Genomic DNA, 21,845 nt, shown 5'->3' with positions numbered 1-21,845 from the left:
CTTCCTCATTCTCTTTTCTTCAGACAATCAGTAATCTTGTGACATTTTATGCAACGCTGAAATGTTGCCCTCGTTGTTTATGTTGTTGTTGGGGGTCATAAATCCTGCTTACTTGGGAAGTTGCTGTGGGGAAAAGCTTATTAGTCCCTTAATGCAGCAGACAGGACTGCACTCCCTGGGTCAGGCAGAAGTATCTGCGAACTTACAACACTTCTTCAAATTGGCACTGAAGTAAAAAGTATTTAAACACTTCTGTTGCAGACCAGCACTGTAACCAATCAATAGGAAGGAGGAGTTTGGCAGCAATGTTTATTCTTATCCCTCATTTGTTTTACTCCAGGAGCCACAGTTGACATGGGGACTCTGTGCACGTCCCCACTCTGAACATGTTGCATTCTACATTGGTGGGCCCTGGCTTTGTAATCATGCTTTGAACCCTTCTATTCATTTTACGTGTCCCAGTTTGGAGGGGTGCTGAGTTGACAAATATTATGTGACCAGCAGGCCAAGTTGTTCACTGCGGTACTGTATTACAGCAGTGAAAGGAAACTCTCCAGGGACAGTGCTCTAGGAGACTGAAGCTCAACAAATAGCTACTGTCTTTTAAGTTTCTTGGGAACAAGCTGCTCAAGATTCACTCTAGAGATTGCAGGTGGCATTGCAGAAATGGTGCCTGGAAAGCCAGAGAGCTAAAGGAGTTTGTGTAGGTGTACAGGGTGTTCTTATGTCACTGAGAAAACCAGACTTCATGACTCAGTTCTCGATACATGTGATCACAGAAGGTCTTTTGGAACAATTCATTAAACAGATGCAGACAGAGATAGGTCACGGCTTGGTGCGATATGGTGTTAGTTACAAACACTGGTTCCCTTTCTTTGCTGTTCCTGAGAAGATGACTAAAGAAATGCGTGCTACATACTCCCCTAGGCCCCAGCTGCAGGGCAAAGACACCACTTGCACCACAATTGTTAGTAGGAAGTGCAGGCTTGTTTTCATTTCCTCACAGCTCGGTTGGTGTTAAGATCAGTTGCTGGCTGGGGAGATCCATGGTAATCACTGAATTCTCATAAGGGGTGTGTGTTGTGAACAGAACCGGTATCTCCAGTGTTCCTAGAAGAAGTGGTAGAAACATTTCCAGGAAGGGTGTTTTAATTTGAACGAGCTCTAAACCTTTCACTGTTCTCTTCAACATAGCAGTCATCTTGGCACTCTGGTGCTACCTCTGCAAAATGTCTGGGGATTGTCTCCTTCCAGTTACGGCTCCTGAGATTAGGATTATGGGAGCTGTCATGGTTGCTGCTTGGTGTATTGCACAGGTGAACAGGTTGCACTTCTCTGCCTTTGCACAGAGATGGGAGGAGAAGGAAGAAGTGTTTTGCCATTGCATTCCTTGTGGCCGTGGCAGTGCAGCATGAGGACCCTTCCTGGGCCCAGCGGCAACCAGGGCAGTGCAAAATGCTTAGCCTGCTGCCTCCTGGAGTCTTGATCAAAGTCTCATCCTGGATTCATAGGTTTGCCATGAAAAAGTGTTTTCTGGCCTATCTCCAGCAGTGGTTCTGGTGCATTTGGATGGAGAGGAAGGATGGACTCTGGTCTGGTAGAGCGCAGCTGCCTAGACATGAATGCTAAGAACATGTTTTTATAGAGCAGTGGCAGAACCCTTTAGGGGTAGCAGTTGTCTGCAACTGTTACAGACTCAGTCCAAACCAAAAACAAGTCATCCTCAGATTTCTAGATGTTTTGCAGAACACTGGGCTGATTTTGTGGCTTTGCAACATCTCCTGCTGGAGTTTCTGCTCTGAGAGATTTTTGAAGTCAAGCCAAGTGAATTTTATACTTTGAAAGTATTACATTATCTCCTGTTATGCCCTCTGATTCCTTCAAATTCAAAACATAATTCAAGGGGCATGTGCCATCTTAGATACCAGGTAGAGGAAAGGCTGAAAAGAGTGTCCCATCTCAGGACGGAGTGTCACAGGGCGTGGAGGTACTGAGTTTCTTTTACCTAAGAAATGTGAGCTTCTGGAGCTGTGTGCGTGATGACAGAACAATGTGAATTGGGGATAGTAGTATTTTCTGAACCCACCTTCATCATGCTGCATATCAGAGACAGTTGGGTGATAAATGGGGCTACAGTTCTGCTTTGGAGAACGTGCCGTGTCTCTGAGCAGTACGCAGGAGTGCCACGTGGCCAGAGGTCCTGTGGCATGGTACAGCTGTGGTTGCTCAGGCAGATCATGCTCCTTTCCCTGTTGCTGCCCTTGCCTCTGTGCTCCTCAGTGTCCTGTTCTACCCCTTGTTTGGTTTCAGTTTGCTGTTTTTTATTTATTTTTTCTTTATCTTACACTATTTTACTTTCTTGTTTTGTTTTTTGATTTCGCTTCTTCCAACCTACCCATCTCCCTCATTTTTTGTTTGTTTTTGTTTAATTCCCATCATTCCTTTAGACCACCAACCTGGCTCCCACCTCCTCCAGTGCCACTATTTCCTTAGCCAACCCCGAGGTCTCCATACTAAATTACCAATCTGCACTCTACCAGCCCTCAGCGGCGTCCATGGCTGCGGTGGCCCAGCGGAGCATGCCCCTGCAGACAGGAACAGCGCAGATCTGTGCCCGGCCTGACCCCTTCCAGCAAGCTCTCATCGTCTGCCCACCAGGCTTCCAAGGTAAATAAGAGCCTTGCAAGGTCTTATCCAGTCACTGTTCCCTCTTTTCATCTAGCCCTTGCTGGAAAGAAGCTTCCTTAGTGCAGAAGAACATATGGTAGAAAAATTGCTGGCCTGGTGAATCAGGGCAATGAGGTGTTGTAGATGGGAATGTTTGCAACAGTAGGGGATCTTGCAGGCACCTCCAACATCATGAGTTGGAGGTGGCTGATCTAAAACAATGGGGCAGGCACTGAGAAGGGGCTGGGGGAGAATATGTGGTATTTGTCATCCTTTGCCCTGAACAGAGTTGGAGGCTTTTCTGCCTTGCTTTGTTAAACTGAAAAACATTCCCCCCCCCAACGATAAATCAGTGCATAATAAATGGGTTCATCACTTCACAGTGATTCATTTGTTATAAGGGGGGACTCAGGAAGTTAAAGCAGCAGAGAGCATGGTGCTCATGGTCATAAGGGTTTGCCCCTAAAACAGTTGCTCATGATGATTTATCGGTACAATTCATTCGACTCCAGCTCTGCTGCAAACAAACAGCTCCGCCTGCGTATTTGAGTGACAGGTACCATTGTCAGACAACTTGGGCGATGATCAGATTTAACTATGTGTCCTTCTTTTGACTTTACATTGTGTAGCAATTTGGAAAAACTAGACAGGTATCTGTAGGAAGTGGTCTAAATAGACCTTGGTTCAGCTGGTGCAACTTCTATTCTTCATTTCTACAAATCTGCCTGTGCAGCGGACTCTAGGCATTGTTAAATGTTCTGCAAGATTAACAAAGCTCTTTTGAACTAGGGGAGTTTAGCTAGACCTCTTCTACATAGTTAAAATGCATCTCGAGGGTTTGACTTCAGAAGTGTATTGGTAGTCTTTTATAAACCCATGGTGATTGGGCCTGATCACCTGGTTGTCCTGTACATGCCTGTGATGGCACTCAAGATGATCCACTCCGTAACCTTCGCCAGCACATCTTAGTTAGGCTAATGCATGTCTGAGTCAGCAGTGATTGGAGTTTGGGATGTGCTGGGTTACGTGGTCAAATCAGAGCCTTTTAAATAGAAATCCTGAGAAGCTGTGCGAGAGAAAATCACCTATCTTTGTCAAGGTCGAGGGAGTACAGAGTTCTGAATTCTCGTGCCACTGTCAGACGTTGGTCTAAAGAGAGCATTCTCTCATAGCAATGGGTTTTGGCTGGCAAAGAACATTTTCTCTTGTCAAACCAGAGGATATGGGGGAAGAGAAGCCGTTCCTTCCCCTCTTTTCCTTTTCTCCCTGTACACATTGTACTAAGACATTGTACTAGACACTCAAGGTACCCTAAAAATATGTGGGACTCCGACAGCCTGGTTTTTTTGAGGGACTGAACACTGCAGTTTAAGAGGACATAAGCAAGTGCCTTTAAGCACCTCTGAAAAACAAACTCCTGTTTCTCACAGTGCTGTTGATGTCTAATCCTGTACCTTCTGTGCTGGTGGAACAGGGTTGCAAGCCTCCCCTTCGAAGCATGCTGGATATTCAGTTCGGATGGAGAATGCTGTTCCCATTGTCACTCAGGCTCCTGGGGCCCAGCCTCTTCAGATCCAGCCAGGACTCCTCGCACAGGTAAGGACCTGTAAAGACACTGAGCTTGGCAGGTATTGTTTTGTTTAACTCTTGGGGGCCGAGGAGAGTAGCTTTCTCTGAGGGCCTTCTGTGGCAGCAATATTAGGGTCTGCAGCTTTCATCAAAATGTCCAAACCTCCCCCAGTTCGTTGTTCAGCTCAAAGGCTACGTCAGAGTAGCAAAAGACTCTTGAAAGACCCTTTTTCCTTCTGTTTTATGAGCTGCCCCTTAAGTTATGAGAGAGCTGTAGGGGACAGAGGCGAGAGCCAAGGAGCTCTCCTTGTCAGCAGCACTTGTTTGCACAATTGTCTGAAATGTGCCCAGAGGAAAAGCATGGTTCCTCCCAGGAAAAAAACAAATGGGAATGGGTACCGCCAATCATGTGCACATCCTCAAGGGGAACCCAGCTCCTCAAAAAGGAGAAGCTTTTCTTTCCTCCTTGAACTTGCTTCAGTGAATCTGCCCCTACTGTTTTTCAGCTGGTGTCATGATACCTCTGACAGTATCAGGCCTGCTTCTGGCAGAAGAAAAAAAAGTGCCTTGTGTACTTGGTATTAAGTTGTGCAGCCTGGAAAAAATTACCTACAAGCCAAAATTGTGTGCCTCTGGCTGATCTGCTGTGTCTTCTTTAATGTCAACACGGTCATACACAATCAGGTCCCAGGGGACTTCAGGGTTTATGCCTGTGCATTGCTATTGCATTGCTGGGGCACGACTGTTGGTGCAGTTGCCTTTCCGTGCCAGCTGCCAGTCACACTTACCTGGAGAAGGCAGATTGAAACACAACTTGCAGCCTGAGTGATTTCCATTAGCCAACTTGCCCTGCCCCTTCCCAATAGCAGAGTCTTTGTTAGAGGGCTGGCTGAAGCATCAAACCTATCTCTGTTGCAGTCTGTCATAACAACCTACATAGGCCAGCTCTCTTGGTTTTGGTGGCAAAGGAGACCCTAAGAGGCAGGGGAAATAAAAAACGGTGGCAAAGTGAGGAGCAGTCTGTGCAGGGGCAGTTGCAGGTACCTGTTCCTTGTGCAAGTAAGTCAGCGAAGGCTGTGGGTGAAGGAGGTGACAGAGCTTTGCATGCCTCTGCCATTCTGACAGGCCATCTGAGGTGTGCTGTTACGTGGGGCTTGAATGGATGAGGGTCAGGTCAGAAGCATCCAAAAGGCAGCAGGATCCTGAAAGAGCTCAGGACCTCCAAGCTTCTCAAGGTGGCCTTGGGATCACCGTGCAGTCTGTGAGAGGAGATTTGCTACCAATTTCTGTGCTGCCCCTGCTACATGAACTGCCCTTTCACAGGCTGCCCCTCTCATACTTTCCACTGATATTTTATTCACCGTCACTTCCACGAGGGAATTTAAACTGTTTCTGAGAAACACTCCTCACTTGCATAGATGTTTATTTTTTTGTTTAATAAAAGAGAGGCAGTCTGCCTGTTGATATATCTCTCTGTCTCACGCAACGAGAAATACTAGCTGCCACTCTGATGGCAAGGCACTCTGATTGATGCCGATGGCATCTGGTGTCTGTGGTCCTCGCTCGGTTCGGGCTGAGCAGCTGGTCTGACAAACAAATCTGTACCCAATTCCAGTTTCCTGAATGGAAAAACACAGCTTCTTTGTAATGCATTGTAGTCACATCTGATCTCTGAGCGGCTGCCTGTGTCTCTCTCAGCAGAGAGCTATTCCTCTCATGCACAGCTGCTTATCTAATGCTCTTCAGACCAGACCATGTGAGTGCTCCAGCTACTAGGGGGACTGTCCCCGGCAGAGAGTGTAGCGCCTCTGGAGCCCACTTCTGTCTTTCCACCCACCTTATTTGTCCCTCTGATCAGGCATGATGCTTGTGCTCCCAGCGCAGTGTAGTGCCATGGAGTTTTCTCCCCTGCCCAGCATGCAGTGCATGTTGCTGTGCTTGCCTGCATCAGGATGGCTGCGGCTGGCAAACCATCACTGTGTCCCAGCACAGCCAGCAGCCAGCTCTCCCTCTGTGTATTGTAGGAGACCAGCAGTCCTTGAGGAGGAACAGGGGAAGGTCCTCTGGGAGCTGGAGGGACCCAGGGCAGAGGCAGTGATGGATTTTGAGCATCATCCCTGGCAGCTGTGTGTCTGCAGCCTGTGATGTGGAGAGCACAGAGCAAGCAGGCTGTAAGACGCAGAGCCAGTGGCGAAAGTAACTTACTTGTAACTTATCTGGGTCTATGTTCACCATCTCAAGCAAGTGTGGTTCGCATACTGTATGCACAGAGACCAGTGAGAGGAGACTGATCCTGTCTTTACTAATAGCTCTCTGCAGCTTCAGATCTCAAAGGAGACAAAGCTGGCAGGCTTCTGTGACGTGACCCAGAACTGTCCCCTGTCCTTGAATAATGCCCTGAATTCTTGATTTTCCTCTCCTTCTAACTATTTCCCAACAATACTTCTTCCCATGGAGGTCCTGCCATTGGCTTTCGAACAAACATGCTTATTCCATAGTCGGTTTTGCTCTACATCTGAAGCAGGAGCTCTGTTGCACCAGGCATCCCACCACCTCCCAAGAGCCAGGGCCAGCATGGCACTCTGCCACGGTGGCACAATTTCACAGTAATGCAATAACTGGGAACAGGCTGCGGCTGCCGGGACAAGCCTCCTGTGTGTAAGCAACAGCACTCTGCCACGGTGGCACAATTTCACAGTAATGCAATAACTGGGAACAGGCTGCGGCTGCCGGGACAAGCCTCCTGTGTGTAAGCAACAGCGCACTGTGCTAGTGGATCAGCCTAGACAAGTCTTATCTACAGATTAAATGATTCAGTGGTCCTTACCTAATAAGTGAGGAATTTGTGCCTGGACCCTGCATCTGAATTTATGCACTGCAGTCAGGAGAGGAGCTTAGATGTGCTCAGTTCTCTTCCTGAAAAGGGAGGAAGCAGTTTTCTCTGCAAGTAAATCCTGGTAGTCCCCTGGGACTGACTGAAATAGTAGTTTAGTCTCTTCTTTTAAATCAAAGCTGGGAAAAAAAAGAAAAAGAGGGGAAAAAAAGCCCTTTTCCTCCCTGATCTTTTTGTGTCTTTGCCTCCTCCTCCTACCTGGTCCGAGCAGCACCAGTCCACGTTCGTGGCTGCTTAGATGAAGAGCTCTTAGGATCGCTGTGACTGTCCATCAGATGTTGCCGAGAACACTGTGGCAGCCTTTTCATCTAACTCGGCAATGTGGAAAATTACAAGACAGTCAAACCTCGCAGCAGAACTGGGAGGGGAAAAAAAACCCTAGATGTTCTTTGGGTGTGGATGGGGAGTTATTTGGGTTTTGTGTTGTTTTTCTTTTTTTTACTGAGGATTAGGAGGGGATCATAGAGTCAGTTAAAAAGATTCTTGTGAAGATGGAGATGTGGACAAATGCATGTCCAGAAGAAGCCTCCCCTTTAAAATTTAGCCTTCTTAGAGCTGTGAGATAGCAAAACAGAGGTCCAATATAGTAGTGCCAGTTGGAACTGAGGACTATAGCCAGGACCCCTGCATTCCCCAGCGCAGGCAGTGAGAAGCTGCTGGAGCTAGCTTCAGGCAGCACATAGCAAAGGAAGTTTCCAAAGTCAAAAAACGAATCATCTGACTCATGAGTGGAGTCACTGGAGCAGGACGACCTGAGTCAAGCCTGTGGCAGCACAGCTGAAGGGATAGTTGCATAGCAGAGTGATAGCTCAACTCAAAGGGCAGAGATTTACTCCCCTGCAAGGGGGAGCACCAGCTCAGGAAGTTCCTGAGAGCACATGGAGAGGACCCGCACACGATGTGAGCTGTGCATGGCTCTGCTCTGCTTTGGCTGGGGTGCTCCTGGCAAGCTGGAAGCAGGCAACTGGGCTTCTTGGCCTGTGCAGCAAGATGTTCCTCCTGAGGAGCACCTGGTGACTGATGCACATTCCCTTTTGGTATCCCCAAATTAACCTTTTTTTCCTTCCTCGCAAAAAAACATAGTGCCCAGCTGACCTGGAGAGTCAAAATTAAAACATACTGAAGAGCTGGCTATTGGAGTTGAAATGCTGACCAGTTTTGATTTCTCCCGTTCCCAGTTTAACCAAAAACATAGCTGCTGCTGTGAACAGCAGGGATTTTTTTTCCCCCTCCTTTGAGTTCTCTATGTTAATGACTTTTACTGCTTTTACTGTGGTTTCCTAACAGTATTTATCATCTATGGCTGAAGTGGTAAGAGCTAGGTAGTATGACCATGATCGTTACTAGGAGGCCCAGCTGAACATGTGCCACCACTCACACTTGGTGTATCGTGCCTCTTGCTAAGGAATTGTTTTCCTTCTGTCTGACAGCAAGCATGGCCCAGTGGCACTCAGCAGATCCTGCTCCCTCCTGCCTGGCAGCAGCTGACCGGGGTGGCCACCCACACTTCTGTCCAGCACGCAACTGTCATCCCGGAGTCCATGGCGGGCACCCAACCACTGGCAGACTGGAGGTAAACTGGAGGTGCTTGGAGGCTCCCTGGAGCAAGCAGCATGGTGCTGGTGGGGGTGTGAGAAGAGACGGGGTGGGAGGGACAGGGTGTCCCAAAGCTGCAGGGCTGGGGAGAGAAGGGCAGAGGCTGCAGCCTGTTGACCTCCTGTCTGAGAGGTCTGGGCAGCTTCTCTATTCCTCATTCTTGGAGTGCCTTGCCCGTGCCACTCCCTTCAGTTAGTTCTCGGGGGGTACTGGGAGCCCACCAGGCTATGGAGGAGGGTGCCTCGATGAAGTCGATGGGAGCCTGTGAAGAGCCTGCTGAAGAGTCACAGGATGCATTTTAAACGTGTGTCTGTCTCCCCATTTTGCAGAAACACCCACGCTCACGGCAGCCATTATAACCCCATCATGCAGCAGCCCGCGCTATTAGCTAGCCATGTGACTCTCCCTGCAGCCCAGCCCGTCAACGTGGGTGTTGCTCACGTCATGCGCCAGCCACCCGCTGCCACCACCTCCACCAGGAAGAGTAAGCAGCACCAGTCAGTGCCCCGGTGAGTGTGCATGGCTCCCAGCGCTGGTGCTGGTCGTGGCGTCAGTGAGGCAGAAGCCTGTACCTGGGTTGCTCTGAATGCAGCCCTGCAATGCAGTCATGCTGACAAGGGTGATCCTGGCTGACATCTGTGGGGCAGAATGGTTTGTGCCATGGCTTGCAAGTGATCATGCTTTTTCTGACTGGACTCTTCGCCGCTTCACCTCTTCTATACCCAGGACAGGAAAGCAGGGGCTAAGAGGTAGTCAGGCACATTTTATACCCACTGAGCATCATTTTGTGCAGGAGTTGGTGGCTGGAGGGGATTCAGGATGGGAGACATAGGCCCTGTTCACACAGCTTGTTTACCTGTCACTGTGATTACCTGAGGCCATGTAGTCATCATAATTAAAAATGTAACTACATTCTCAGGTCAGCACAATGCAATGTCCAGTTGCCAAACCTTTTCTTCCCATGTCACCTCAAAGAAGCGCTCCTGAGGCGCAGGGTCTGCATTTCCACAGGATGGTGCACCTATAGGGGACCACATCTTTAGGAACGTTTGCCTGATATGTGTGCACAAGATATGCCCTTTGAAAAGCAATGGGATGATGACCTGTCTTCTGAGCTTCAGTGCCATGTGGAGTGGAAGACTGGAGCAGGTTTAGGCCACCTTCAAGCTCTCTTAGCTCCTAACATATATGTGGTTGGCCTCTATCTTCAACAGTACACACCAGCAACAGATACCCACATTGGCCCTGTTATAATAATGGCAGAATAAAACGGAGCATTTTGTAAGGACATCTCATGCAGGTGCAGTCCTTAGACACTTAAATCATCTCTTCTGTAGGACCATCGGCTTTGCAAGGGGACTGGGTTTTTGGTTCATACTATGTTATGTGGCACAACTCAAGTGGTAGGATGATTGCAGTGCCCGTCACAGCCCTGTAATCTTGCCTGGAGGGCAAGGCTGTTTAAGATGCATGTGCAGCTGTTCTGGGGAAAGTCCTCTGGGCTGTGAAACTAGCACATTTCTTTAAAAACAGAAAACAAAACGGTGCACAAGAGAGAACCAAAATGTGTCACCACTCGTGTAGTGCCGAAAACAGAGGAGCTTGTGCTTTTCTTGTGTGACTGGACTGGGGTTAGAGAAGCCCTGAGTTCACAACCAATTTGACTCTAGTTAAGAGGCCGCTATTTGAATCCTTCCCGTTTATCTGCTCTCTAATGTTGCGTTTACTTTGGGTGGGCTCCAGCTGTCTTAGTCCATTCATAATGTAGAGGAGAGGCAGCTATGTCCCCAGCAAGCCAGCAAAAGAGAGTGCCTGTTGGAACACCGTGCTTGTGCAGGGCCTCCCCTCTCCCTTTCCTCTCCAGGGTCAGGGTGGCAGTGTCCGGGAGGTATTGGACACTCCAAAGCAATGGGTTTCACAGCTTCATTAATTGTGACACTTTTGTAGCCAAATTAGGAACGAGCTCCCTGGGCGAGGAGGGTACTCCGCACTGCTCATTGGTATTCAAAAAGGGCTGCAAATGCTACTGTGCAGCCGTTTGTTATGCAAAAGACCCTGTGTAAGTTGGTATCGTGCAAGACGTCCAGAATGACTTCCTTTTGATGGATGCCACCTATTCCTTTTTGTTAGCTTTTGGACCAAGCTGAACGTGGAACCCAGGCCCCACTGTAGAACAACACTAGAACTTCGGGTTTTTAATTTATGAGTCTGCACAGGTTCTGCAATAGGCAGAAGAACTACAAGAAATACAAGGAAGAAAGAAAATGCGGGAAATGAGTGAAAACAGCTTTAGTCAGTGTGCTTTTTTAAATGTTGCCACCTGCAGCCCTGTGCTGCGCTGCTTGGTGGACAGGTTCTGTATTCAGATCCCTAATCCAAGTGGGCCCTTTCCAATTGTTAGAGAGGGAAGCTGAAGTAGGAAGACTGGGAAAAAAGCAGGACTTGAGAATGTTTTCTTACTGCATAATTAAAGAACTATTCTTTTCCTTCTGATTTTTATATGCTGTATCTGCTGCCTCACATGGGAGTGAGATGAAACTCAGTGTATGTCGTCCCATCTGCATGCTCTCATCCATGGGACTCCACTACCCCAGAGAATGAAGCATTAGGAAGGAAATCTTCATTGAATATTTCCTTAAACAGAAAATTAAATTTTGAACTAAGAAATGAAGTTTTCACGATAAATGATAAGTTTTTTCCGCAAGAAATTCCAATTTTACCTTTAGCTTTTTCTGGCCAAAAAATATCTGGTCATGATGGATACAGGAGGAAGGATTATCATTTGGGTTCTTCTTCCTACTGCAACAGCCATACTGTGTCTGCCTGTCTTTTGTATGTCTGGGCTGTGTCACTAGCCTCCACCTCCCAGCACAATCTCCCTTGGAGGCAGCATTTCTTATCTGAAAATTTCTAGGGAAAACGAAATTGAATTTTTTACTAAAAGAAAATGCTTTTCAGCCAATTATATGAATAATTCATGTGAGGCACTCTGTCCTTTGAAGAGGTAACTACGCCGATTTTGCAGTTTTCCTACACTCCATAGATCAGTGCCACTGAATCAAAAACCATGGCGATGGGTAGCTTAAGCAAACCGAGATTTAACCAACTAACCACCTTTCCCATTTCCAGAAATGCATCCACCTATGAAGTTTCATCCTCTCAGTCCATCAGCTCACCTCAGCGGTCAAAACGAGTGAAGGAAAACACACCTCCCCGTTGTGCCATGGTGCACAACAGCCCTGCCTGCAGCACCTCTGTCACGTGCGGCTGGGGCGATGTGGCAACCAGCACCACACGGGAGCGGCAACGGCAGACGATAATCATTCCCGACACCCCAAGCCCCGCAGTGAGTGTCATCACTATCAGTAGCGACACGGATGAAGAGGAGGAGCAGAAGCATGCACCCACCAGGTGAGCAGTGGCTCTCTGCTCTTCTCCTTGTGCAGGGAAGGGAGACAGAGGCAAAGAAGTGCTGGAGCATCCCAGGAGATGCTGTAGGGTTCCAGGAGCTACAGCTGGGTCTCAGCGCTCAGGTTGTCTTTTATTTGAGAGGAAGCGTGATGGGGAGGCTAAAACAAAATCTGAGGATTTCTCAGATTTAACTGACATTCCCTGCTGTGCTGTACGTTTGCTGTGTGACCTTGGCGAAGTGTAGTAGTCCCTCTGTGCCATAGTCTCTCCTCTGTAAGAGGAAATAATAGTTTTCTCTGTCTCACTAGACTGTTGAAAGGAGACTAGAGATCCTATGGTGACAAGCCTCTGTAAGTCAGATACCTGTTTAAAACAAAGACAAAAATAAGGGCTTGGAAGGAAGGTAGCTTAAAACTGCCTTTTCTTTTTTTAAGTGATCCAGGCATCTGTGAAGACCATTAAATGACACCTTCCATATGTGCTGTTTTCCATAAGAAGGTCCTGAAAAACAGTTAGTGGTTGTGTCATAAACACTCAATAATGGTAAATACATTGCAAGAGGTTTGCTCAGTTCTGATTGTGTTGGCAAAATATCCCTGAACTATTGTAAAAAGTGGCAGAAACTGATTGTTTTTTGACTGACTCTGCAGAGAGGCAGAGATGAGGCTATAACGACTGAGGTGACTGGGTTTGCTCCTCAGAGAATTAACTCACCCGAGTGAACAGCGTGGCCCAGGACTGCTGCCACTGCCGATCATCTACTGTGGATGAGAAAGGGCTTAATTTTCCAGGACTGTCTTTTCAGCACCTTTCATCACATGCAAGCACTCTAGGATTCCCATCTGATGCCAGTCATAGGACATCACTCTGCTGTAGAGACGTAGCCTTGCAAACAGCTGAATAATTATGCCATCTTTAAGTTGGTAACTGAGCTAGGAATTTGTTTAACCTTCTCGCTCCAGAATTGTTGAGAGAGAATTAATTTTTTTTATTTCTTTAGAGCATGCTGCTTGGCAGGTTTTCCTTTAATCACGGGAGATATCTATCTATATCTCTGCATCTCTGCACTGTGGTGATAAGTGGAACACTGCAAATGTGCACAGAACAGATGAGATGTATTTGGCCTCAAGGAGCTAAAAATCTGTAAAGAGGAGCGGTATGATTCAGGCATCCAGGGCTGCAATTTCCTCCTTTTTCCCGACAGCCACTGCTACTTCCTATTTGCGTTCTGCCTACCAGTGAACTCCACCAGGCACCGAGAGCTCAGTGCCTCTCAAATTCAGGCTTGCCGTGAATGCAGTGGTTATTGTGGGGAATTGATCACAGGACAGCATAATGTATTCACTTTAAAAAACTAAAAAATAATTTAAAAAAAAATTGTGGCAGTATTCGTGAATTTGGTAGGGAAAAGAAAGCTTGTTTCCAGGAAGAGTTGAATGAAGTCAGTGTGGAAGTCAGGTGAGCTATAACTAAGGAGCCCACTTCCAGGGCTCTTATGGGAAAGGAAGGGCACGTCAAAAGAGATGCTGAAAACTAACATTGTGAGGCATGAAGAGGGCAGGTACCTCAAGGGTCATGGGACCTATTGGTAAGCATGTTTATCCATGGTGCTAATCCAAGGCTTTGGGAAATTACGTGCAAATAGTTTGACTTTCTGTCTGATTATCATCTTGGGTCCAGATGGGGTGGAGGGAAGAGCTGGGATCCTCCAGCCCCTTCAGCTAAGCTAGCTTCAGCTTGCTAGTGTCCTCTGCTTCAGCTTTGCTGCCATGTGACTAGTTTCTTCACTCGGCACCTCTCCAGGGAGGCAGACAGAACAAAGTTCTGGAAAATGTCTGGAAATCGAGTTGGAATTTGGAGTATTGAAATATTCAGGCAAGGTCTGCTGAGGGGTTAGGAAGGTAGTCCCACGAGCCAGGCTTACATAAACAAACTGGCTTTGATATGACTAAAGCATATTCAGGACACGTTCCTGCCTGGGATCAGATCCCTGGCTACTTTTTCTATCCATATGGCATATTTATACAGAGTGCCAGGGTGCCAGCATTCCTGGAAGGCCAAAGCTTAAGAGCTAGATTTAATTTCTGAGCCATGTAGAGACGTTTCACATGGACATGGGCTGTTCGTGGGCACCTTTTGGAATTGCCTGTGCGGATGTAACCAGAGCGAGTGGAGAATTAGAGGCAGAGATACAGATGGAAACAGCATGTCCAGAATGAGAATTTTTGGTTAAAGTCTCTGGGAGAGTGAAATCAGCTCACTCGGTGCCTTTTGACCTGGGCAGACCTAAGATCAGATTCTCAGCTGGGGTATGAGTGTAGCTTCCAGACAAGGAAGCTATATCAGCACTTAATGCCAAAGAACTCTGCCCCTGCCAAAGTTGAGGTCTTTCTCATTGAAAGTGAGTCACATTTAGGAAAGTACCTCAAAATTTTCTTACTTGTTTTTTTGGCTCCAAGAAAAATGGGAGTGACAGTGAAGTATGTGCTTTCATGTAATCAGTGCCCAAAGGTTCAGGATCTGAATTGAAAATGAAACCATGCAAAGAACGCATTGTCTCACCCATATTTATGCAAATCTTACCCCATTGAGCGATAACTGTCCTGTGGGGGTGAAAAATAAGAAACTACTTGAAACATGCTATTGGTCACATCCTAACAATATTAGCTTTTTCTAAATTAGAATACAGAGGTCACGTGGCACTTGACTGATCAAAGTTAATTGCCTGAGCCCATCTAGCAGTGGTTTCTTTGTATTAAGTCCACTGACGTTGGATCAGCTCCTGAATTTGCTACAGCACTTCCTTCTCCTATTTTCTGTGGGGTTAGAAATTTCTCTGACCCATGAGACTAAAAATGTTTATTTTATCGATTGCTCAGTGAAGAGAGATTAAAGCGACCTATGGGTGTGAGAAGTAATAGATTCTTCAACGACGTAAGAGTTCCTAAGTCTTGGTTTACGAAGGACTGGTAATGCTCATAAAACATGATCGTGCCGATGCAGCAGAGGAGCCCTGCAGCTTGGGTTTACTCTGACAGAAAAGCCTCACTGTATTACCAGAGCAGCAGAGAGAGCTTTTCATGTACGGGGGATGCAAATTTTTTTATTGGCGAAAGAAAAATCCAAAAAATTCAGTGTGATACAGGCAGAATTTTCCTTTACCTAATGAAAAGCACAGATGTTCAAGTGGGATGTTCGTGTACCAGCTGACCAGGCAGGCAGGCCAGCACGTTGCTTGTTCTTTGCTCACATGTGTTTTGCACTCACATGAGTGTAGCTTGGCATAGTCTTTTTAAAATCAACAGTCGTCTGAAAATGTTGGGTTCTTCTTGGGTAAAGGTGCTGGGAAGGTGGTGCAGGGTGAGCTCTGGAGGACCAGCTCAATGGAGCCCTGTCCAAGGGGGCCATCTGCTGGGCCCCAGCCCTGCGCCTGAAGCAAAAGCACTGAGGAGACCTCAGGTAGTTTGGTAGGGACTGTCCTCGTAGAAATGGTCAGAGATTTTCAGGGGGGAAATTCCATGTCAAAACTAAGGCTTTTTTTCAGGCCATACTGAGTTTTTTCTAGTAATATCCCCAACCCAGTGAAATGTGAGGAAGCTTCAAAAGTGAAAAAAGTTTTTACTTATTTAAGGGGAAGAATTTGTTAGGGGATTAACTGGTTAGGGGGAAGACCTTTTTTCTGGTTTAATGGATGAGTTTCTTTCTTTCAAAATGTAAGCAAATAGTAGGAAAAAAATGTGAAATGGTCAAACAAAAAGGGAACATTTTTACTGAATGAAATTATTTTTACCTGCTTTCTGATGCCCACAGGGTTTTGCATTTTGCCCTGTAGAAAAGCGTAAAAAAAATTGCGTAAGACAAGCATTATATATACAGGAAACTATTTTGTCACTCTGTTTGTCATCAGTGAATTTCTAGGTTCTCAGTTCAGCATCTTTTACAAAGAGACTTTATAGGCCAAAGAGATGTTTACTGCTGTGCTGTAAGTTAATACCCTGACTGTTACTTATTCTGGAAAAAAGATTGGAGGTCTAACCATTACTGTGGAGCACTGAAGAGAGTAAAAACAGAGAGTAGACTTGATATTTTTCTTATGGATTTAATTCTCTTAAGTTTCTCTACTTGCTCTTCCAAGAAAGTCAAGCAGACAGACAGACAGTGCAACTGCAGTTGCATAATCGGAGCACATACTCAGTGAGTAGCAAGTAGTAGGGGTTAAGTACTCCCCAGTATGCAACTTCAGATTGTGCAGTGGTTTAAATGGAAATCCTCCCTTGATTAAATATTTCTGAAGCTTAGAAGTGAAGGAAAGTAAAGTGACGACTTAAACACAGAGCAGAGAGGCACAATGGAGTTATGGCTGGGGAGGAGGGACAGAGAGCACGCTTCCTGCGGGAGGGCTGCCCCCGTAGTTCAGCAAGGGCTATTTCCATGTCCTGCCAAGGGACACGTTGCAGAGTGTGGTAGGAAGAAGGGGTGGGCTTGTGGGCGCTTGCAGCCCAGAGAGGCACCAAAGACCCTCACTTACCCACTGCCAGCTCTGTCTGTGCTGGTGTCAGAAGTAACACCCCTCCAGCTTGATTTTCCATGAGATACATTAATCGTGTCTTCCTGGGCAAGAAAGGCTGACAGCAGCTGTCGTGTGGGCATACGGAATAACTGCCTCATTGGCCATCTTCACTGGCACAAAATTCTTACGGGTTTTTTTCCCTTCTTCTTAAGATGGTACAGATCTATATGGTGAAACCTCTGTGTGAGTCTCACCGTTATAACAGAGCATAAGCTGATGCAAGTTATTATTCACCTTATTCACGTCATAGTGCAATCGTGGTGGAGTCTACTTCAGAGGACTTTGATTTCCTTACGCACAGAAATTGCTGGCGGGCACAAACCAGGTGTTTTTCCCAATTTGCCAGTGTGCATGTGTGAGGGTGAAAATACCTTCTGTAATTCTCTTTTGACATCTAGCCTATTGTGGCAGTGTTACGCTGTGCATAGTAATGCACTGACTCTACATAGCAATATGCTGACTAAGCACAGTCATTTGGTGAAAAGATTGCAGCCTTCTACCTCCAAAAGACACACCAACGTGCAACTAATACTTAAAATAACAGAGATGGACAGCAGCTCTCTCAGCAAACCTTCTGCAGCAGGACCTTTACAACCTGCTAAGCAATTCAATATATATGACTTGAATAGCTACAGCATGCGCTGTGTAGTGTAATACAATGGCCTCAGCGTAGTACTCGGTAAATACTCCTTACCAGCACAAAGAAAGACGAGGGCAGATTAACAGGTTTTGGGATGGAGGCTCTGCTGAAGAGAGAGGGGCATGTTCTCAACATTGAGCTATGCATGGCATAATATTTCAACGTGAAGAGAGCAATCGCAGTTGTAGCGAGTTTTTGTTGGCTGACTCTATGCTTTCCTAGAATAGGTGGATGATTCTGAAGCGGCAGACGGAAAAGTTTGCATGTTACTAAGTTTTCAGAAACCTGGAACAGAATCTTTGTGATGCCATACAAAGCTAATGTACCATGGTGTATATGCGCGCTGGTTCAAAGGCGCAGTTGTGCCGTGGCTGCCTTCTTCCCCCAAACGAGAAGGCCATGGTGGTGACCTTGAGACCTGAAAGCCTCTGTTGCCACAGTGTCAGCCACACTGAAAGGCTTGTATCTCTTTAGGTAAACCAGGTGTTGGAAGACTTGCCCCCACCAGGTACCATTTGCTTTTTCTGGGATTCTGGTGTAACTCGAGATACTGAGGGGGAAAGATCCTATTCATGCAATGCTATCACATACCGAGCTTTTGGGCTGGGCCTTCCACGAGTAGAAATCATTTCAAGTTGCATTGTCACAAAAGCTGTTGTCCATATCCTTGGCTATTTAGGTGGTTTCAACATTGTTATAACATCTAATTCAGCATCTTCTTTTCCTTAATTTCCTGTCACTTTTTGTCCTCAACATCTGCATTCAGTTGTCCACCTTAGTTTCTTGCCCAGTGGCTGTGCAGAAACTGTCTTCTCTTTCCTCTAGGAGACTTTTCCTTGAGATCTTCCCTTGCTGTGGGGAACGGGGACCCACATCTGTCTACTCTGTGCTCATGAGGGTGTTACAGAGCTGTCTCCAAGACATGCTTCTGCATGTTTGAAGGCATGGATATGCTCCGTGTCTGCACATTGGACAGATGTGAATTGTTTTGTGTCCAAGTTTGAGAACAAGCTCCTCAGGACAGGTGGGAATGGGCTACTGCTCATAAACCAGTGATATACTTACAAAGCAATGCATTGTTTTTCCCGCTGCTGTTCTGAAAGGGGAGAGGCACAGCTCCAGCCAGTAAGGGTTAAAAAACCTTTTCAGTCTCTGTAGAGAGATTTGATGCCTCTTTGGTAATCTTCCCTCCTCTGAAGAATTAAAATACACCTACCCACATAATGCAGGCAGGCACACAAGCTGACTGAGAACACATCCCGACTCTCAACACTACTAAATCATGTATGTTGCTGCCTCTGTGCTTGCAGGAGGGAAAGCAGTTACTAGGTTTTGGAGTGAGCTTAATAGGAGGTGGTCAAGACTTTTAAGAGTGTTTTTCTGTGTGAGCACAAACATCCCCAAAGCTGTGGCTGAGTTACAGGAATACAGTAAGCTTGCTGAGTTGGCAAGTGCTGTGTCAACAGGTAAAAGTTCTCTGTCCCAATAGTTTGTGAGCAGAGAAGGTGGTACATCAGCCTGGACCTCACACAGACAACTCCTGCATTACTGCAAGGTGGGAGAGCAGCTGAGTCCTCAGAGGGAGGACAGTTGCTGGCTAGCCAGAAGACTTTGAGAAGGCAGAGCGCTAGCTCTTCTGGGTTGAACTTTCAAGAGCCCCCGTTTTGGCTTAATGTGTATCTTTACACATTAAGCCTGTGAATCAACTGATTTTCAGCATGAGTTGGGCCTTTGATGCTTTTGAAATTCCCACCCTTAATCTCTGGGGCAGGCTATGGTACAGAAGCTGCTGAGCTCTGGGCGTGAATAGTCCCCACTGGCTTCTCTGCCTGCTCAAACATTAACCGCAGCCGGTACCTTTCCTACAGCAAAAATCCAGCTCCTTTCAATGGGACTCCTCGTGCACTTGAAATGAGGCAGCCTGCTGAATCGAGAGGCTGATCACTTGGGCCCTAATCCTGCTCGTATCTAGCCGCATGCTTTAGCTCTGTTACTGGAGTAGTCCAGCTGACTTTGGTGGATGACACATACCAGTAGCACTGAGCAGTTGCATAAGGCCTGGCAGGATCATAGCTCTGGTCCTTTTCAGTGTCCCATCCATCACGTGAGTTTTATATCCTGCTATGGTCCCTTTCTCTGAGAAGATTTGGGTTTAGGGCCACTTATTTGTTTAAGCAAATGGATCTACTTGATTTTCTTATTGTGACCAAGGAGCTGTAACACTCTGAACAAAGCTCTTCATGGTCCCTGCTTTGACAAGCCCTCAATCAAATTGGTGAAAAATATGCCCATTCTAAAACAATAAATAGCATGGATTACACAGAAAAATACCCTTCCAGCTCTACAGCTCAACCTTCCCATGTCAAGTGTCAGCTGAGAGCAAGTATTTGCAGTTCAGCAGCTCAGCCACTTACGTAAGGAAGGGACTGTAAAAAAAAAATAGCTAGACCTTATCAGTTGTCAGAAAACTCTTTAGTGACTTGATTTTTCTTTATAAAATGTAATAACTGTCAGAGGTAGAGAATACATATCTCTTCCCAGCTGGCAGCCAAGGGTAGCTGCAAAGGGCAAGCAGTGTGGATAGTCAAAAATACGTGATTACAGATATTTCTACTGAAGGAGAGTGGAATATTGATGCAATATTTGTCATTTTTATTGGCTTAATATTCCTCTTCCATAGCACCATATCCAAACTGCTGCATCTTTCTTCACACACAGTACTTGTCCATCTAGGATATGCTGTTACTCTTTCCATTTCTAATCCAGCGCTTTCCAGCTCCTTGTGGAAAGGCAGAGTATGAGGGTTCTCTGTCATGTACCTTCCCCTCAGAAAGATCCCTGCCTCTGCAAGGATTGCTCTGAGCTTCCAGATTGCTGTGCAGTGGCTTCCCCTCCTTCTCTATCATCAGCCCTGTTTTCAAGTGTCAGTGCTTTAGGAGCGCGGGGGCTTCTCAAGATACGTTTTTCACTGTGCATAGGACAACATGGTCTTGTGTCCTCTTCGGGACACAGCAGGACCCTGTGATGATAGCCCAGGGAAAGTCTGCATGATGGTAACTTGTTTGTGAATGCAGCACCCCAAGGCATTCTTTAATGGAGAAGTCGAAAGCTTTTCAGTTACAGGTCTTGGGAACGAGGTGGTGAGTTGCACTTTGAGAATGCTGACAGAGAGGCTTTGGGATGGACGAGTTGAAGAGAACCCACCAGTGCTGCCTTAGCACTGTGAAAAATAAATAGGGCAAACAATGTCCTTGGAAGGAAACTGTTCTCAGTATCTCCTCCACCTTTCCCTAGATAAGACATGATGCCGAGACTAGGGAACAACATGGAGACATCATGGACTAAGACCGGACTAATCACCTGTTCTTCTGGACTGTCCAGAGTGAGAGAACAGAGATGAAACTTCATGGGAAAGGGATGTCTCTCTTTTTAAAGTGCACAGCCAAGAAGTTAAGAGATGGATTCCTTTTTTTCCGTGGCATTTCTGTTCCTGTTGGGGCTGTTTCCACCATTAAGCCTAATTACTTAGCTTTTTATGTGCTATCCATTTCTTTTCATCATTTTAAAAACTTCAGTTGCCATAACAACATAATGCAATCAGTGAAACATAGCAGCTATTTTCTGTAGTCAAGGTCTGTGCACTGTCAAGGATGTGAGCCATTTAAGCAAATCTTCTCCATCCCCCTTCCTCCCTCCTCTTTCTCGCTCTCTCTTTTTCTCCCTAAACAAGCTCATAACAGGAAGGAGAAACCATCAGGAATAATTAGACACAATAGCAGAGCAAATCCCAATCGTACTCATGCAGTCTGGTCTAATGAACTTCTAGCACTAATCTTGGAAGTGTTGATGCGCCTTTTTAATCACTTTTTTGATGTCATAGATAGATAAGCTGCAGCAGGACCTTGATAATCCATGCTAGAGTAAGGAGACTCACTGCTTTTTCAGAGAAAGAAAAGAAAGCCAAAAGCATTACATACTTTGCTCATTTTTTCGTCATTTTGTTCCTCGGTTTGAAATGCTTATTGAGAATATATGCCCATTGTACTGTATTAGTAAATAGAATGGAGTGTATTTTGTAGATTTGCGGGATTTAAGCATGAAAAGTCATAGCATCTATTATTAAATCATTGCTAGAAGGCTGGGAGGAACCGCCACGTTTTTTGTGTGGGTGGCGAGACTTGCAACAAAGCATAGTATAACTGCTGGGCTTCTACTGCACACATATATAAAAAGCAGTCTGAAAATAAATCTGGCAGTCTGGTTCAGTGCTATTCTAAGCAGTGTGACTATAAGAGCTATCCACAATGTCTTACTCACTCCTTGACCTCCATGAAGGCTTTCCTGGAATAGCAACGAGTGAGTTTTGAAGCCTGGGATTTGGCTCAGGTAGCTTCTCTCTGACGGAGGACTGAAGGGAGTGCTTTGCCTTTACAGAGCTAGTCTGCCGTGGGCAGAGTCTTCCAGTGGCTTCCGAGTTGATCGTTGCCCGTTCACTCTTT

The 21,845-nt window shown here is 46.3% G+C and overlaps 1 protein-coding gene across 1 annotated transcript in view; it reads left to right on the top strand.

Annotated features, from left to right (window-relative positions):
• The window catches only part of HIPK2 (homeodomain interacting protein kinase 2), a 34,775-nt gene that overhangs the window by 8,777 nt on the left and 4,153 nt on the right, over positions 1 to 21,845 (top strand). The window contains exons 6-10 of the mRNA XM_010141688.1: positions 2,448 to 2,667; positions 4,142 to 4,263; positions 8,560 to 8,702; positions 9,055 to 9,234; positions 11,855 to 12,136. Coding sequence (XP_010139990.1) covers positions 2,448 to 2,667; positions 4,142 to 4,263; positions 8,560 to 8,702; positions 9,055 to 9,234; positions 11,855 to 12,136 — 947 coding nt within the window. The remainder of the gene's footprint in view (positions 1 to 2,447; positions 2,668 to 4,141; positions 4,264 to 8,559; positions 8,703 to 9,054; positions 9,235 to 11,854; positions 12,137 to 21,845) is intronic.

Source organism: Buceros rhinoceros, unplaced genomic scaffold (assembly GCF_000710305.1).
Source record: "Buceros rhinoceros silvestris isolate BGI_N320 unplaced genomic scaffold, ASM71030v1 scaffold22958, whole genome shotgun sequence".
NCBI classification, from domain to species: Eukaryota; Metazoa; Chordata; class Aves; order Bucerotiformes; family Bucerotidae; genus Buceros; species Buceros rhinoceros.
The sequence above is the reverse complement of the archived record's forward strand: the minus strand, read 5'-3'. Positions and strand labels throughout refer to the sequence as shown.